Source organism: Micromys minutus (assembly GCF_963924665.1).
Source record: "Micromys minutus genome assembly, chromosome: 32".
Taxonomy (NCBI): Eukaryota; Metazoa; Chordata; class Mammalia; order Rodentia; family Muridae; genus Micromys; species Micromys minutus.
The window spans coordinates 7,479,023-7,498,865 of record NC_137967.1 but is presented as its reverse complement, the minus strand read 5'-3'; the positions used below and the strand labels follow the sequence as shown (position 1 = coordinate 7,498,865).

Genomic DNA, 19,843 nt, shown 5'->3' with positions numbered 1-19,843 from the left:
CTAACAGGTCTGGCTGACATACAGATTATCTGTGGGGTGTTAAGGAGGCATTCCTCCCTCAACTAAGTTCTACTTGGTGTTGCTAACTATCTCCTGAGCAATGGTAAATCCTTGACATCATCAACCCAACTCTTCTACCACACAGTTTAATCCTGTAGTGCTACCCAACATGAGAGCCTTTTACAGCCTCTCCAAGATTAACTGCAGATCGGTCTTACACCTAAAGGTTAAATGACAGTGGGGTTAGTAACTTTTAGAAGAGAAATGAGGCCTCTCCTAAACTGACATCCTCCTAAGGGTGTTTCTACACACAAGTCTCTGTGCAAGATGCTCTGAGCAGATGCTGCCCTCATAGGGAAGTTATTCAGAGCCCACTGCTGGGTTCAGGGATTAACCAGGACAAAAAGGGATGGAACAGGCAGCCACCTCTGGCCACAGCTCACCACCCAGACCCTGGGACCCCACCATACCAGCTCCCTCTGCACATGTGCTTGTTCCTTCCTTCTGTAGGCAATGACCCTGCACTCACCATGTCACGAATTAGGAGCTCGCCAGAGCTTCCCTCACAGCACCAGGCAGGAGCGCTCAGAGAAACACAACTTTTCAAGCCAGCTACACTACAGCCCTGAAGCTGCAGTAAGGCACCGGGAAGATCCCGCCCCCCCCCCCCCCGTTCTGACTGACAGGTCCACCTCATGGCCCTGATTGGCCATTGAGTCTTGAGTTACAGGAGCGCCTCCCCAAGGGTTACAGTGAGCACAATGATTCCTGGTCCGGTCTTCCAGTCTGTACCAGACATTTTCGAGATACACACACAGTGGTTTGCATTTCGGTAGCTCTTGGGCCTGTCTTGAGATAGCCTATAGTCTGTCTTCCATCCAGCACTGAGAAGAACCCACCTCTTCAGCTCAGGCTGCTCAGCCGCCTGCTCCTCCCCTTTGTGAACGGTGACCCTGTGCTCACTAAGTCTGGGAAACCGGAGCTTGTTTGAACTCCCTTTACTTCACTCATTAGGCACCTCCTCTTCAGCCTCCGAAAAAGAAGGTGATTATGGGATGTAAATCAAGCTTTCAGTCGTAATTCCCAAATGGTAAGCACCATCTGCTCAGGAACCAGGTAACTTCGAGGCATGCTGGGATTTGTAGTTCTTTGTAAGTAAAAAGTCCTTGTGGGAAAGTTCTGTGGTTGAATTGATTGTCTGTAAAAACCCCTGCAACACCTGATAACGGGCCATTCCAGCTGGGAAATTCTGTGGATATTTCTGACCCAGGTCAATCTCTTGGTCAGTACTTAATATTTAACTAACGGTTGCTTTAAATTTGGGCCGAAAAGGTTGAGCTGGTTTTTCCAGTAAAACTCAAGAATAATGTACGGAGGCACATAAGGAGATAACTGGCCCAAATTCGCTCTTCATTCAGGATAATCAAAAGGTGGGCTGACCCACCCGATCCATGGTCTTCGGGAAATGCTTTTCCTCTGCAGACTCCCAAGGTGAACTGCAGACTTGGAGAAAAAGAGCAAGCTTCCTACTGGTTTCTGGGTTCTGGTAAACCCTTGTCTGATTAACTGGGAGAATTTGATAGGTTTCTACACCCCTTTTGGGAAATTGGAAGACGCCCTTCTTCTTCTTCTTCTTCTTCTTCTTCTTCTTCTTCTTCTTCTTCTTCTTCTTCTTCTTCTTCTTCTTCTTCTTCTTCTTCTTCTTCTTCTTCTTCTTCTTCTTCTTCTTCCTTCTCCTTCTCCTTCTCCTTCTCCTTCTCCTTCTCCTTCTCCTTCTCCTTCTCCTTCTCCTTCTCCTTCTCCTTCTCCTTCTCCTTCTCCTTCTCCTTCTTCTTCTTCTTCTTCTTCTTCTTCTTCTTCTTCTTCTTCTTCTTTCTTCTCCTCCTCCTCCTCCTCCTCCTCCTCCCCCTCCCCCTCCCCCTCCCCCTCCCCCTCCCCCTCCTCCTCCTCCTCCTCCTCCTCCTCCTCCTCCTTCTCCTGTTTTAGCATTTTCTGCGTAATGGGAGTTCATCCAGGGCCGTCAGTTATTTTCTGATCAGTTATTTTCATGGAGCTCTGGAAATGCCCTCTGGTGACTCTGGGAGGCAGAAACTTCAGTGACCCAGCACTTAGTGACTTCACCTGTGTTCCAATGTCTAGGAAGTCCAACAAAACAGAGATTTCCAAAGGATACCCGGCAGTCCAGGGATTATACGAGAAGGTCCTGAAACACTCTCCTGTTGGTTAAGTTCTTACAGACCGATGACACCTTCGTGAGATACCAATTTAGTCCTTACTGTTGTCTTCCTGTTTTGTGACTTACCTCCATTGATGTGCCCTTATGTGTTACTATTTATGGGGCACCTAAATTAGATAAATGCACAGTGTAAGAAGGACAGATAGACCTAGAAGCAATAAAGTCTAGTTTTAAATATTGTTATCTTTTAAAAATTTATATATTATATGTAAGTGCATTATAACTGTCTTCAGTCACACCAGAAAAGAGCATCAGATCACATTACAGATGGTTGGGATCCACCATATGGTTTCTGGGAATTGAACTAAGGACCTTTGGAAGAGCAGTCAGTGAGCCATCTGTCCAGCCCTTGTTGTCTTTTCTTTAAAATTTTTATTGGATATTGTATATATTTAGATTCCAAATGTTATCTCCTTATCCCCATACCACTCCCACCTCCAACCACCCCTTTCTTCCATGAAGATGATTCCACTGCCACCCACCCATCCACTCCTACCTCATGGCCCTTAGTTTCCCCTACACTGGGGAAATGAGGCTTCACAGGACCAAGGGCTTCTCCTCCTATTTATGCCACACAAGGCCATCCTCTGCTACATATGTAGATGGAGCAATGGGTCTCTCCATGTGTACTCACTAGTTGGTGTTTTAGTCCCTGGGAGCATATATGTCTGATCTGTCTTGAGATGTTCTGGTTAGTGAAGATAAATTTTTGACGCTCTCTGACTTGGATGTATCCTGGGCACTCTGAGTTTTTGAACTATTATCCACTTACCAGTGAGTACATACTCAGATTAAAAAATCAAGTCTTTCTTTTTTTGTATAAATGACATCATCCATGAGTTTTCGATGAGAAACAATGTGGATGATAATGCAGGATGTGTTCCTTACAGGGACATTATTAATGATTGTACTACTGTGAAGAATAACTTAGGGCAGTCTTTTGTATTATTATTATTTTTTAGTTTTGATTAATGCTAAGGCATTTTAGAACCATTCAGCATCCCACTGTGGGAGGAGAATTGACAACTGTGAAGGATTTAATGCAGCTGCAAACACTCGATTTTCTTTTCAGAAATTTCATTTTTTAAAGCACCTGCTTCCCATCCCATCATTCTAGAAATTTCTGAGTCAAGGAGCTCAACCAGAGCTGAATGCCGAGAGCCATCTCTGAGTAAAATTAGGGGCATGCAAATATCCTAACCCTTCCATAATTACAATATAATAGCATGTTGATTTATCTACAAGCTTATTTTATTATTCTTTAATATAATTTTTATACTCCAGTTGTGATTCCCCTAATGGTTCACTTCCTGACTCTTCCTAATCCCTTACTTCATCCCCCTTATCCAATTTGATATCTCTTCCTCTCCAAACCTCAGACCTTTCAATCTCTGCAGCCGCAAGTATCTAGGGGTTAGGTGTGTCTTTTCTCACTGAGACCAGACCAGGAACTCCTGTGCTGCATATGTGTGAGGGACCTCCTATCAGCTGCTGCATGCTACCTGGTGATTGGCTAAGCATCTGAGAGCTCTTGGTTGTTGAGTTTAGCTGAGACTGCTGGTCCTCCACTAGGGTTGTGTGCCTCCTCAGCTTCTGCCAACTATTCCCTAAGTCAACCACAGGGCTGCCTAGCTTCTGTCCATAGTTACATATAATATGCTAGTTTGTGGGAGCAGAAAAAGAATATTTCCTCCTTACACTATGGGCCAATAGCTTGAAGAGCAGCTGAAAAACCTGTCAGTATTCTGTCATGTATGTACTCCTACTGGAAGCCAGTGAATGTGTACTGATTCCATCTTTGTCAATTCGTTAGTTTATCTGATTGCTGGTTTGATTTGAGAGATGGTTTCTATGTGTATCCAGGTCTGTTCTGGAACCCACGATCTATACAAGCTCATAGACTTAAGAGCTTTATTATCTTTCCTTGGAATATGCTAGGAGGGAAAATCTCCATGAAAGCAACATGATGAGTAAAACTGTAATAATAACTTGAGAATTTTAGTTCTCCCAGAAAACACTAAACAGATGAATGAGAGTAAGATTTTATGGACAGTGCACACAAGATCAGCAGATATGATATTTTCAGACATCACTAGAGGAACCAGTGAGAGGGATTCTAACACTAGATACATGCACTGAAACCCAATATTTGGTGGGTACATACCAACGTTACATTTGACAGATTTTCTGAAATATTTGTTCAGAAATGTGATTTTTCCCTGATCTTTTGTATAGAATTTCTGTCTGGTCTCACTAAAATGATGTAGATCTTGGGTGCAAAGATACATCCAAGCATCCCTGCACTAGAAGCCAAGATGGAGAAGATCTCCACAGCCACCATGAACTTGCCCTTGGTGCTATGGTAGACAGGAAGGAAGGTAACCCAGACAGTGCAGAACACTAGCATGCTGAAGGTCAAGAACTTGGCTTCGTTGAATGTGTCAGGTAGATTCTTGGCCAAGAAAGCCACAGTGAAGCTTCCAAGGGCCAGGCAGGCCAAGTATCCCAGGACAAAGTAGAATGCAGTAACTGAGCCCTTGTTGCACACAATGATGATGTGGCCATGCTCAGAGTGTTCATCAGTATCAACAAAGGGAGGAGAAACGGCTATCCAGACTGTACACAGAATACATTGAAATAGGGAACATATGGGAATAACGTAGTTGGGAGTTCCCGATACCAAGAAGTTTCTGAACTTTCTTCCTGGGTCTGTGACTCTGAATGCCAGAATCACAGTTACTGTTTTGGCCAGAACTGTGGAAACAGCCACAGTGAATACAATCCCAAAGGTGATTTGCTGTAAGATACAGGTTACTCTGTTAGGATGGCCAATGAAGAAAAAGGAGCACAGAAAACAGCACATGAGTGACACGAGCAATAGGTAGCTGAGGATTCTGTTATTGGCCTTCACAATAGGAGTGTCATGGTGTTTCACAAAGACCCAAAGTACCAGAGCTGTGAATGCAGACAGACAGAGGGCTAGTAAGGCAAGAGCCATCCCCAAGGGGTCTTCATAACTTAGAAAGATCACAGCTTTCTGAAGGCATTTGTTGTGTTGTGTGTTGGCATAGTGGCCTTCTGGACAATTCACACACTGATCCATATCTGATGTGCAAAGGAAAGTTAGGTTAGTGCTGCTTTAGGAATTTTATCGGCAAGGTATTTCAAGTGAGTGTGTTGAGAGAAGCCTTGCAATGCTGCTTTGATAATGAGAATTTATTTGAAAGACATTGCTGCTCAGCATTGCTTTCAATTTTTAATGTTCATAAGGATTTAGGGGGAAATCAAACCAAACAATTATTTATCTATTTAACTTGTTGATTATATAATGTTATGAGAATTCAAATATTTACTAAAGCATTTATTGATTTTATGTTGATATCAATGAGTTTATTGAATACAGAGAAGATACATTCATAAGCCACAGTGTGGTTGGGTACAGTTTATAAATTCAAAACCCTACACTGTTTCCTGAGATCACTGACTGTGCTATTATTTCACTCCCTGTGACACATTTAGACTCTGACTTCTACTGGGACAAGATCTGTAATAGGTACTAGAGAATTTAGTAGCTCAATATTGCTGATATAGAAAAAAACATTAAAATGGAAAGGTAGGCTGTATGTATGAGTATTTATTTATCTGTATGAGTTTTTATGTAAATGTAACTATTGCATTCTTGAATATACATACTTAGCAGTTTCTCAGAAATTTGCAAATGCTTTACTCTTCTGTATTAATCTTATAGAGAACGTGTGTTAGGTACTTCGTAGTCTCATGACTAAGTAGAGCAACCTCTATTATTTTTGCTTTTCAGGGGCTTCTTTATATACATGTTGTGCATAAACTTATGTAGGACAGATATATTAATGAAATAGAAATAAATTAGTTCTTTTAAAAATGTTGTCATTAAAATCTAATACATATGTGTATATTTACAATATGTTAATTTTTAGGTAATCTTGTGGAGAATTGCCTCAAATAGCAGTTTTATTTTCTGAAATAATTATTTTTTTGATTATTTTCTGATTTTCTTGGATATATATTTCAAATGTTAACCCCTTTCCAGAATTCCCCTTCATGTCCCCTATCCCACCAAACCCCCCCTTTTATGCGGGTGTTCCCCTTCCTCCTCCCTGCCCTGACATTTCCCAAAACTGCAGCATCAATGCTTTGCAGGAACAAGGGCTTCTCCTACCATTGATGCCCTACAAGGCCATCATCTGCTACATCCTCTGCTGAAATAATTCTTTGTGATAATGTAATCTTCCATTAACTTGAAAAGAGTGAGTGTGTGGGTCCAGAAAAGATAGTTTTGCTAATGCTCTCTCTCTCTCTCTCTCTCTCTCTCTCTCTCTCTCTCTCTGTGTGTGTGTGTGTGTGTGTGTGTGTGTGTGTGTGTGTGTGTGTGTGTATATATATATATATATATATATATATATATAGTAAATTAGAAAAGTTATATATTTTATACTTCATCATCTCACTGTGGTACAAGAGGAATATATATTTGCAGGATTTATCAGAGCAGCAAACACTCACTTGTCTCATTAGAAATTTCATTTTCACCACAAGGGCTGCAAAGAAAACAGCAGGCTGCCAATCCCTCCTTCCAGATTCTATTGAATCCAGGACTACAATCTGCACTGCACACCGAGGATGGCATCTGAAAATGAAATTAGACACATGCAGATAATGAGTCTTAGCTATTTTCTTATGTTATTTATTAGCACATTAAGATTTCAATAATCTTAGTTCATGTACAATAACTGATGGACAGTTCACCTTGTACTTTGTTTAATGACCACATGAACATTGGAAATACACAAAGAAATGCTGGATAGTTTCTGAACACCTGCTCACTCAGGAAAAAGAGCTGATTGTGAGCTTTGTGCCAAATCTACGGACATTGAAACCTGATGTTTTTTAGTTATTTATTTTCAATTTGGCACTAATTACTATGAACAGACAGAGGTAATTTTGAAATATTTTCTCATCCACCACTAGCCTGTTCTCATAAAGTTGAAGCATTTTCTTAATTGAAAATTAATATGGAAATGCCCATCTCACAGTGGCCGTAAAATCTATTCTATAGTGCCTATTTCTAGATATCGATCCTTGTCTTTCTATGACTATAAGCTATTCATCAAATCATCCCTTCCTCCTCACATTTCCCAGGACCAAAGTTTAATTAGACAAAAGGGAAGCGAGTTACTATTTGAAGACATTTGAAACAGGAAAGATATGCCATTAAATCATAGGTTACAAAAATTATCTGGAATAAATTAACATTTCAATGTATGAAAACTGTATATAAAAAGTAGCAGAATATGCAGACATGGCTTTAATACAGTTGGAAATGATAACTGATTTGTAGTGCTCTTGAATATACAGTGTTCATGAGGTCAAAATGTTCTACAGTGGCTACAAATACTGGGAAAACCTGAATAAAGATTAGGTTGTTAAAATGAATTGCTGATTTGAGAATTTTTCCAATGTTTTTGATATTTTTGGAAGAGGGATTTACCATGAAGCATCAGTATATTAATATTCCCAATGAAGGTCAGAGTACAATTTCTCTTTTTGAAACCTATAATTTTCTTGAAATGTGTGTCAACTCCTTGCAATATTTTGAAGACTATGTTAACGCATATTAAGGAAAATGGGTATATTTTTGTTCTTTCTGTTAATGTATTTTAAGGCAGTGTCTTCACATAAAACAAACATGGCATGGATTCACAATATAGGGAAGACAGGCACGAAAGAGATAGAGATATTCAGACATCTGCCTCCAAAGTGCTTGGATACGAACATAAACAACAAAAACTACCTAACTTTTATTTCTAATGCTCATGGATAATAATATTGTCTGTATGTATTATAGTACTGTCAACAGGTTTGCAAAGGAAAACATGGTCATATCAATATGTCTTCCTGATGTTCTATCACTTGTTTTGTTTCTTTAACTCTGAGCAAACTAGTATTGGGCTTGTAAAAAGCTTCTAACCAAAAACATCCAGAAAATCCAGGACAAATGAGATCAAATTAAGGATAAAATGTATAGAAGAGAGCAAGGATTATGAAGCCCTTGAAGTGCAAGTGGTATTGTGTCTTAATGCAAGTGGTTCTCTGTCTATACCAGAAGCTCAGAGGGCTTGAAAGACAGGAAATGCTGATCCTTTGCTACAGCTCTCTGTACACAGACCGCACTGGGAAAAGCTGGCCTCCTAGGAGTGCTGACATACCTGAAAGAACAAGTAAGACCACCACTTCTGCTCTGAGGGACCCATCTGGAGACCTCAGGACACAGTAACAAAGAAATGTCTGAATAGGATTCTTCTGGTTTCTGTCTATGCCTGGACCTGAACTTTTGCTATAGCTCTTTGTACTCAGAACCCACTGGGAGAAAGCAGGTCTCTCGGTAGTGCTAACACAAGAGAGACCACCACTTTAGCTCAAAATCCTGGCCCAAGACAATCCCACCTGGAGCCTAAGGACATAGGAATAAAGGAGCAGTCTGGGACAGGATCTTTTGGTTTCCATGTGAACCCTGAGCTGACCCTAGAATACAGCTCTCTGTACGCACATCCTGATGAGAGAAAGATGGCCTTCCAGGAGTGCTGACACACCTGAGAGAACAGGTAAGACAACCACTTCTGCTCTAATGAACCTGCCTTGAGCATTGAGAACACAGGAATCAAAAAACCTTTAGGGACAGCATTCCTCCAGTTTCTGTCTGTGCACTGAGCTGACCTGTGTCACAACACTCTGTACCCAAACCCATCATTGTACCGTCTCCAAAAATGAACATATAATAGGTCACAAAACAGGCCTCAACAGATACAAGAAAATTGAAATAATTTTCAATGAAGATGTTGATTCGATGGGATGAATTTTAATACAACAGTTTTTCTCTCGAGATTCTATTAGTTTTAGAACAAAATAATCATTTTTTTTCAAAACATGCCTTTTTGAGAAGTGTGATGAACATATATTACATAAGAATATTTAAAATTGTAAATAAAGAATAAAACAACTTTCAAACTGATAAAAAAGGAGCAATTTCTGGCTTTTTGGAAAATAATGTATTTCTGTATTGTGTGTTGTATTACACTTAATGGATTTGCAAATGTTGAACCTCGCTTGCATTCCCAGAATAAATTCGTTCTTTCCTCAGAAACTGATCTTTATGTTGTGTTTTATGGTGCATGTTTTAGTCAGTAATGATTCTTACAATAATGTCAAACGTATTATTCTCTAATTTCCCTTTTCCCTATAAAGATATATTCTATTTTTCCACTGTTTTTCTTTTTAAAGAGAAGATTTCCTCTTGTATGTGAGTCTCTCTATTTTTGGCATGAAAACAAAAATGTGTTAAAAAATAAACCAACTTGGTTGTTTTGATTTTATTTGGAGAATGTTACCAAAAATAATCAGTTATACCTGAAAAGTTTTGTAAGTTTTCTCCAGTTGCTGTTATTGCTGTTTTGATGTGTTTTAATAGTCATTTTTTGTTTATTGTTCTAGTGCTATCTGTGTGTTCCTTTGATCTGTTTTTTTTTTAACCTTACTGACAAGTGTGAAGGAGTTCTTCAACTTTATCTAAAAGTGATTTTCTAGGAATATGAGTTTCTCTAATTGTGTTCATTAATGAATTGGGTCAATGTCCTTCTATTCTAGGGGATGACAATTTTGGGTATAATAACAGAAGTTAGCAATTAGAACTCTTAGTACTTCATAACTGTAACATTAACTTCACCCTTTTCAACATCTGTTACAGAGGTTTATGGTAATGGAGGAGATTACTCTATAATAATGAAGAGAATTCTGTTCATTTTAAAGGAAAAATATCAAATGAAAGTTAAAAACAGTTTTGTAATTATTAGATTTCAGAAAATAGTTTTGATATGACAATGGCATATTTTATGCTTGTATGAAATCTTCAAATAATTACAAAAATATGTCAAAAACAAAAAAGAGAACCATACTACAGGAGCCTAGATATTGGTTTCTGATGTAAAAAAAATATTTTATTTCAATATGTTTACTGCTCTGTATTTTGAATCAATAAGTTAGTACACAGTCACCTTTCTTCTTCCTGTGGCCAACTCAGTTGTTCCTGCAGATAAGTGAAAGAGTCGACCATGTGGAAAATATGGGCTGAACTGTCCTATCTTCACCTTAAATGCAACGTGTTGTGAGAACTTCCAAATGTGAAAAATGTCATAGTCTTCCTGCAGTATTACTCTATCTTTCATAATCACTCTGTCCCCTAGAGGATTAGTAAAGTTGGCCTTTCTCAGAAAGGAATTTATCTGAAAGACAAGCATCATTCTATATTGTACATATGTTTCTTCAAGGCACACAATGGATTTGATGAATTAGAAATGACAACGTCATTTAAAAATGAAAGAGAAATCACAACGTAAGCAAATGAAATGAAATGATACTATTCCAAGATTTTCAGTTCTCTCAGAAAAGAATGTTAAACAAAAGCAAACATAAATGCAGAATGAAACACAGATATGTGGAACACATACAGACACATTAACACAGGGAGAAGCTCATCTTTCCTGAATTACACATATAATACAGCTTTACAATTATATACACACAAATATACATAAATGTTGACACATATATGTAAACAGTCTGACAGAGAGAGAGAGAAACACATATAGGGACTCAACTAAAAAAATAGATATCACAGTGTCAGCCCAAGGACAAACCCAGCACATTTGCATCTAGACCCTATACCTTCTTTTTCCATTCAAATTTATACCGTCATTAGATTTCTTTCTCTTTAGGAAAAATATTCGTAAACTCATCAATTTTGAAAAATATTTACAATTTCATTAAGTGTGGGCATTTGAATGTCTCTAAATGACTATGCAATTAAAAAAACCCAGCATCATCCAATAGAAGAAACTCTACCTTCAAGCAGGGAGAACTGGCCCCATTCCCCTTGTCTATTGCCTGATTATCAACCTGTTGCAGATTCACCTCATGGAGTGCATGGGCCATGGCATACACAGCATTGTATATGTTATGACTACCATCACTAAAGACCATGGTAAACTTCTGTTCCATGAGCCATGGCACTGAGACATTGGATGTATAATTTTCTAGTATTTTGCAGTCAGATGCTGAGGATTCATTGGTAAAGTATTTCCAATCTGGCATTACTAGATATAAATCATTGCTTCTGGGATGGTACCATGTCTCTACAAAATTTTTAAAGCTAGAAATCTCACCATGGGGGTGTAGAAAAGTAATAGTCCCATAGAATGTGCCATGAGTTAAGTCTCTCTTACTGGCAGGAAAATTATATTGTTTTGTGGTGACCCATATTTTCTGTATGACTGGAGATTCCCACATTCTGAAGTTCAATTCAATAATACTCTGTGCTTCCCCGTGAATGATAATAACATTGGTAGATGACATCAAAATTTCTTTGTGGTACATTTCAATATTTTGATAGAAATTAAACTCAAATATTGGCATCATGTTCATAAATGCAAAACATATTTCTTTGGTTTTGCTCTCTTTTTTCATCTCTGAGAGAAACTGATTGCCTTGAGCATCATCTGTGATGACAAGGCCGACCCAGTTCCAGTTGAAGTAAAGTAAGAAGGATACAATGGCCAATGCTAGAGATGTGTGCCTTGGGGCCATCTGATAGAGATAGGGAAATTGTTCATTATCACTGAAGAAGGGATGGAAAGGTCCATAGGTCAGCTGAAGGAGCTACAACACAGAGAGCAGCATGAGGTGCAGTGCACATAAAAACCTGTGATCATATTTACCTGCCAACAGTGATTACCTGTGACTTGTCCTCTCATCTCTGATTCAAATGAGCAAATGTGGAAGCCTGACACATACACTTCTAAAGGGAACAGCAAGTATAGCTGTTTAACAAAGGAGTAATGAAATGTATTTGCATATTATAATAACTGCCATTCTGTGTTTCAGCTTCTGTATTGATACCTGTTTTTTTTACTGTATAAAGGGATTTTAATATATTTACAACTTGGGGATATTTGACTAATTTTTAAAAGGCACTCATCATGTCTTAATCGAGAAATATTTCTAATATTTAACCGGAGTTTTCTGTGAATACAAATGCTTAGCTTTTAGGGAAAATATTCTTACCTTGTACACTACAGGTTGTAACTCACATAGAGATTCCAGATACCTGCTTTTTAGGATAAGGCTTCAAAATACTGTTGGAAAATCTGCCTTTGTAAACCACTCAGGAAATAGAAAAACAGAGTAAACTCAATATAAAATTGTAAACAAGATTTGCCTGGCTAAAAGTGTTTATAGCAGATCAGATTTTAAAACTTTCTTCTAAATACCCAAGTAATTATGGGGCAAATATGTAGGACTCATAGATTATAAATCTTGGGGAAAATACACAGAAGCAAAGTTAGACTGGATGGGATTATTTCCTCCATATGAAGTGTCTTATAATGATGGAAAAATGATTGTGTGTAAAAATATGATAGAACAAGCTAACAGAACCACCAAACCCTTCTTTCTTATAAAAGTTTACTTAGGAAGGTCCAGTCTTGTATCTTATGATGAAGAAACAAAAGAAAAACAAGTTAAAACGTATCAATAATTCCATGAAATATAAAATAATCATATTACTAAAAATGACATAATAAATGTAACAGTACGTTGCTGAAATTTTTTGCTGCGTGTCTACTGACTATTGGCACTCAGACCAGTAATGGTCAGTCATATATTCACTGGTAGTAAAATGGCTAACTCTGCAGACTGGACAGGATATTTTCATCGTATCCAGGGCTATTGAAATGTCATGATCTGCCAGGTTAAGAATAATCTGCCATTGCTTTGCAAAAAATACTCTAGATACATAAATTTGGGTTTTTGAGAAAATGTAAATGTAATTCTGTTCCATCACAGTTCATTACTGATAACTAAACATTTAATAACTCCGTGAGTGTAAGTGAGCCATTATTGTTAGTGATAACTGTTATTTCATGGTTTACCAATGATAATCTAAATGCATGTCTAAGATAACACATAGCTGGGGACAGAAATAGTATGTTCTATGTTTTGGAACAACACCAATCAATCTCAGCTTACTGAGATATGTATAAATAAATCTCTGCATGCTAGTCAGTCAAGGCTGGAAGTTTCTCTCTTCCACCATGACAGACTCAATTCTTCATGACCTCCTCAATTCCTCCTGTCTGGAGTCTGTCAACTTCTGGAGGTGGCCACTAGCAAAAGGACTTTCAAGTTTCTGATTAGCAAGGAACATGAAACTTGTCATAAGTATGTGTCCAGTCTCATTCATTAACTTTCTTAATTGATATCAAAGTCCTCCAAAGACATGACTTTTAGAATTTCTGGCCTATGATAACTCACATGTGGAGATACGAAGATGTCCAGGTATGCCCACAAATTTGAAGATGTCCACCAATCAGGTCCTGTAAGCACAAATGAACACATGGTTTCTTCATCACATATATAATTAGGCATATGCATCTCTTTTTCATGAAGTGCATATGGTGGAGGTGTCATAGTGTTTCCATCACAATGGCCCGAAGTGTATTTTATAGTCAAAGACATATTTGGCAAAAGGTCAGGATTCCTGTTGATTTCATCCACTGTAAAGGCTAATGCCAAAGCATATTTGTGGTTTCTAGTTGTTTCTCTGTAAAAGAGAACAGTGTTTATTGTGGACAGATGTCTAGACATGATCACTTGTACTCAATAGATGCACTGTTCTGTCCAGGAATTATCTACATCTGACCTCTATGAATGGAAACAAATAGCTTTTGTTGTGAGAATGAATTCACAAGAGAATCTGGAAACTAGCAAATACTTTAAAAGTTTACAACATTGTTTCTCCAATAAATAAGATATGGTATTGACCTCATTCAAAGACAGGATTTCCATCTCTGTTTTAGAGTTCTATATCAAAAGGTCAAGATAAAACCAGAGATATTGATAAGACAATAATTCTGATCATGTTGTCATTTTGAAATTATTGAGCATTATAAAATACAACTGTTCTGAGAAATATTGAGTTCACGATATTTTCTTTTGAAATTAACTCTATTGGTTTAAGAAAGAAAACATGATTTATAATTGAATAATAGCCTTTCTGCTGTAACATTTGCTTCTCTACTTACAAATATTTATAGTAAGTGGGCAATATTCTTAATATGTCCCCTCATATCTTTCCTCATCATGTTAATTTTTTCATTCAATTTTTAGTGAAAGACATTTTTTCTTATTATATATTTTTAAATAATGTCAAATATCATACATGCATTTGGTAAATTTTACATGTCTATGCATATGTTTGTATGTATTTGAGCAAGTTTTATTTACGTCCAAAGTGGGGGAAACTTGCAAGTGTTTTATCAGATACTTTACAGTAGACTATCCTTGTTTCAAATGAACAATATATATTTGTGCCAAGTTCATTGTACAGAGATTAAGGACTTGTCCACTACTGCAGCATCATTCACCTAGTTTCTATTTACACGGTAATGTGATGTATTCACTCTGAGTACTTCTGGGTACCACTTATTTGTCCTTACTTGGGATAAAGGACAGGGAAATATTACATGATCAAATACAACAAGTAATTACTGTCTAGAGTGAAACATAAACTATTATTAAAAGGGCTTGTTGTAAAGAATCAATTTATATAGTTCTGTGTACCTCAGCTTCTGGGTTTTAGGTCAGGGACCACCTGAAAGAAATGAAAACCTCTCACTGGATTAACAAAAAAGGAGAAAATAGGATTGAATCTGTAAAAGATTTAAGCTTGTTTCTTGATGTTGAGACTTAGCAACAGGAGAGATGATTAAAGGATTTGCTTAATCGTCATGTTCAGATCACACAGGAAATACTCAATTTCATTTACAGGGAGTAATTAAAATCCACTTACAAGACATTCAGAGTCTGGTTAAAATAGTCTTTCTCCATAGGCTTCTCAACTGCTCCAAGGATGAAGGAACAAGTTAGCCCCAGGTCTTTATCCTTGACCTCATTCAAATTTATTCTCCAAAAGCACCTGGGATCAATGACATTTGCCATGAGAAGTGGAATGCTGAGGAGGAAGAAGACTGCCATCAAAATGAACATATTTCCTATCTGAAATCTGTGCAGAATGGATCGTGAAGTGCCATGCATATCAGCATGTCAAATTTCTACCAGCTTTTATTTCTCTGGGCAAAGGAGATGTTTGTTGCATACTCATGATTCATTTGTTTTTCAGATTTCTCCTGAGCCCTGGAGAAATTTAAACACTTTCTTCCCTGCGGCTCTGCAACTGGTGTCCACAGCTCACATAATAATCAATGGTAGGTTAATACTTAGGAAGAAAAAAACCTTCTGAAGCTCCATGACATCACTCATAATTTTGAATGCCTGGAAGGAAGTCCTTTTGTTCAAATTAGGTCCTTGGGAAGTTTCAACAAGGTGATTATGTGAACACGATAAGAAATGATGTCAGTGGGTTGTATCAGATGATTCACAGTCAGATATTCAGTAACAGTACAATCGGAGTACCTCGGGGTACACAGGATATTGTATTACAAATTCCTAGTCAGAGAGAGGCAGGCTCATGTTTATAGTCACATTTGGCCTGGACGGCCACAATAATTCTTGTTTGGAATCACCCTAAAGAACTACTTCTAAACCTACTTTTACATAACTTCTCTCCTATTAAACTTTGCTCACCCATACTTAGGCTGGCAAGGAGAGATGTTGAAGAATTAAAAAACCCTATTAACGTAGGTTTTGAAATTCCTAAGCACAAAAACTGTTGGTAACAGGAATCCATGAAGAGCTCATTTGAGGACACTGTCCAGATCTGTGAACTCTGAAGATTTGCTCTCTGTAATGTGAATTATAAATCATGCAAGAAACAAACTCAAGTGATTTTTTAATTATATGCCAATAGTTTTGATTGTTAAATTACAGAGGATTCTGCACATCAAATGCCAAAGTTGTATCCTGTTCTGTAAGGAAAGCTAAGTTTTGAATTAGTATTCAAATTATACAAATATATGTGTAATGTTACACAGGAGAGCTACATGACTGGGAGGAGTGAGAAGATGCAGCTGTTCTAGAATTAATATGCCTTCTCAGAGATAAATCAATACACATATGATTAAAAGAATAATCAAGAATGATCTCTTTTATTACTGCGTGTATTCAGCTCTGGCTAATGTTCAAATAGGAGACACTGAGAACAGATTTTATATTTCCTATATGCTGACAACTTTAAGTCTCCTTTAGGTTCAGTCCTTACATTATGTTAATTTTTAACAACTTAAATATAAAAAAAGAAATTCCCATCACAGATGGGAGATTTACTCAGCAAATATATTCCCATAATTGTTTTTCATTTTTTAATAATCTCTTTTGATTTATTTTAGAATGATTATCAAGCAGACAGAAGTTGGGGTGAAAGTCTTCTAATCAGAGAGACAGTAAAACACCCAGCTGACCTTCCTCCTCAGCAGACGCCCCACCAAGAATGTCCCTCACCCTCATACCATTACTAAACAAAACATTACAACCTTCCAATGTACCTCCCTTCTAATTCCTGTGCATCTCTAGCCATCTTCCTGACTCCTTATTCTTTATGGATTTTTCTTATTAATCCTATTTCCACTTCCTATCAACTGGTTACCTGTTCTGACTCTCAATCTATGGTTGATTTTATTTATTCCTGTTTGTAAAATTAAAAAAGAAAACGTCGGGATTTAAGGTATGTGCTAAATTTGAGCCATAAAACAACTAAAGTAGATTTGTTTTCAATAAATTACACAGTCTCATGGTTCACAATGAAAACAAAAATCATGCAAAACAGAATAACTTCCCAAGTAAACCAGTGCCATGAGTCAGTGACAGGGCCCTAAATAGAAGTCCCCAGTAGATGAGAAAGACAGGAAAGTTAGAATGTAGAAAGGGTGAAGTCTGGGGTAGGATAGGTCCTTAGCAAGCTATGGCTTGTGCCAAGTAAGCTTCTAAGAGAATAGCATTTTGTAAATGACTCACTTAGAGAAAGTGGAAAGAAATCAGAGAAAAACGGGAAACTCAGCAGAATGGACCATACAACAGGACAAACTCAGGAGCACACTAATAAAATAGTTATACCATGGAAAACAGGGTACATAAAAGTCATTACTTAAACCCTACAGTGGTCTTGGGACTGATAACCATAGCCCCATGTGGTGGGAAGAGTTGGGCAACCAGGATCTGTGGTAACCACTCCCCAGAGGCCTTGACCTCAGATCATTACCACCTCTCCCAAGCATGGTCTTTGCTTTAAAGGGAGAGTTCTTCCTATGGGCCTGCAATCCCCTTCAGCTCCTTCAGTCCTTCCCCTAACTCTTCTATTAGGTTGTTCAGGCTCTGACCAAACCAAAAACATCAAGATACAGCAGAGGACTGCCCGGTCTGGTATCAGTAAGAGAAGATGCACCTACAGAAATCCTTCCATGATCAAGCCAGTCCTGCACACATTTTTATTTTCAAAGAGTACTCACCTAGAGTTCTCTTGCCGATGTGGCAGAACTATCCTTTTTCTCAATAAGAAAACTAGCACTTTATGGTAAACAGGCTTTAATGCTGGTTGTTACCATAGAATGCCCCCCTTGTGGAGATGTTTAGAGGCTCTTTCTTTGTTATGAAGTGGGCCTAGTGTCTGCTTGTAGATCAGAGTCGTCTACTTTCTTATGATTTGGATCAAACTTTCTGGACAGTCCTACTGAACAAACATGTGGCTGCTGGCCCGTCTTCCAGTCTGTACCAGACCTTTTCCAGATACACAGAGATTTGCATTTTGGTAACAGTTGTACCTGTCTTGCAATACCCTACCATCTGTCTTCCCATCCAGCAATGAGAGGAACCCACCTCCTCAGCTCTGGCTGCTGAGGTGCCTGCTCCTCCCCTTTGTGAACAGTGGCTCTGTGCTCCTTATATTGGGCAATCAGGAGCTTGTTTGAACTCCCTTTACTTTACTCATTAGGTACTTACTGATCTCCCTGCGAAATTGAGGGAGGTTATGTGATGAAAATCAAGCTTTCATGTATAATTCCCAAATTAACTTGTAAGCATCATCTGCTCAGGAGCCAGGTAAGTTTGAGGCATGCTGGGAATTCTAGTTCTTTATAAGTAACAAGCCCTCCTGGGAAGTTTGGTGTCTAAATTAATTGGATGTGTAAACCCTGCAACAACTGACAGAAGGTTATTCTAGCCGGGATATAATGAGGATATTTTTGACCCAGGTTCATCTTTTCCACGGTACTTAATATTTAATAAACAGTTGTTTTAAATTTGACTGAAATGGTTGAATTGTTTTTTTTAAAAAAATAAAACTCAACAATAATGTATAGAGGTACATCAGGATATATCCGACCCAAATTCGCTGATCATTCCAGATAATAGAAAGGTGGGCTGAACCACCCTATCCTCGGTATCCGGGAAATGCATTTTCTCTGCAAATTCCTAATGTGAACTGCTGAATTTGAGAAAAACAGTAAGCTTGCTTATGATTTTTGGGTTCTGGGAAAGGGGTACCTTGTCTGATGAACTGGGAGAACTTGATGGAGTTTGTAAAACTCCTTCGGGCAATTGGGAACGCTTATGTTATTGTTTGTTTGTTTGTTTGTTTGTTTGTTTTGCATAATTGTGAGTTCATCCAGGGCCTTCAGTTCTTTTCTGTTCAGTTATTTCCAAGGAGCCCTGGAAACGCCTTCGGGTGACTCTGGGAGGCAAAAACTTGAATTACCCAACACTTAGCAATTTCACCTGTGCACCAGTGCCTAGGAAGTCCCCAAAAGCAGAGGTTTCCAAAGGATACCAGTCAGTCTAGGGATTTTACAAGCTGTTTGCAACCTGCATTTCAATTGACTGTTGTGTCAATGTTTTCTGTGGTGTCTTCTGTACCTGAAATGCTCCCCTTTATCTCTTGTATTCTGTCATTGATCTTTGAATCTATGACTTCTGATCTCTTTCCTAAGTTTTCCATCTTCAGTGTTGTCTACCTTGGTGATCTCTTTATTGTTTCTATTTCTAATTTTAGAACCAGGCTGGTTTTGTTCAATTCCATTAACAGTTTGTTTGTATTTTCCTGTAATTATATAAGTATTTTTAGTGTTTCCCCTTTAAAGGCTTTATGTGTTTACCTGTCTTTTATTTCGTTGAGGGAGTCACTTATATCCTTCCTAAATTCCTCTAACATCATCCTCCTGAGATGTGATTTTAGATTTGAATCTTGATTGTTGTGGTGTGATGGGGTATCCAGGACTTGCTGTAGGGTGATAACTGGGTTCTGATCATGTCATGTAGCCTCTGTTTCTGTTGCATATGTCCTTGTGCTTGCCTCTCTGCTTCCACCCAGTGACTTTGGAGCGCAGAACAGGGCTCGGCCCATCTGCCACCTGGACCAGTAGAGATCTAGGGACACACACCAGATACAAGGGAAAGGTAAGAACATATCACTGACAACAAGATGGCAAGAGGAAAGCAAAAGAGAATATCCCAAGAAACTAAGACAACCAGCCAACACCAAAAACCAGCTATCCCATAACACCAAACATTGGA

At 38.2% G+C, this 19,843-nt stretch overlaps 2 protein-coding genes across 3 annotated transcripts in view; one reads left to right on the top strand and one right to left on the bottom strand.

Annotated features, from left to right (window-relative positions):
• The window catches only part of LOC308413593 (vomeronasal type-2 receptor 116-like), a gene marked incomplete at both ends in the record, with an annotated part of 711,488 nt that overhangs the window by 96,734 nt on the left and 594,911 nt on the right, over positions 1 to 19,843 (top strand). The gene's annotated exons all lie outside the window — the stretch shown is intronic.
• On the bottom strand, positions 4,437 to 15,370 carry LOC308413777 (vomeronasal type-2 receptor 116-like; the record flags this gene model as incomplete). 2 transcript variants are annotated; one of them, XM_080908833.1, is made up of 6 exons in its annotated part: positions 4,437 to 5,341; positions 6,779 to 6,902; positions 10,324 to 10,551; positions 11,171 to 11,983; positions 13,637 to 13,925; positions 15,174 to 15,370. In XM_080908833.1, 6 exons carry the CDS (start codon positions 15,368 to 15,370, stop codon positions 4,437 to 4,439), a joined length of 2,556 nt encoding a protein of 851 aa, XP_080764959.1. The 2 variants fall into 2 exon arrangements, with proteins under 2 accessions (XP_080764959.1, XP_080764960.1); XM_080908834.1 differs by having other exon boundaries at positions 4,437 to 5,191.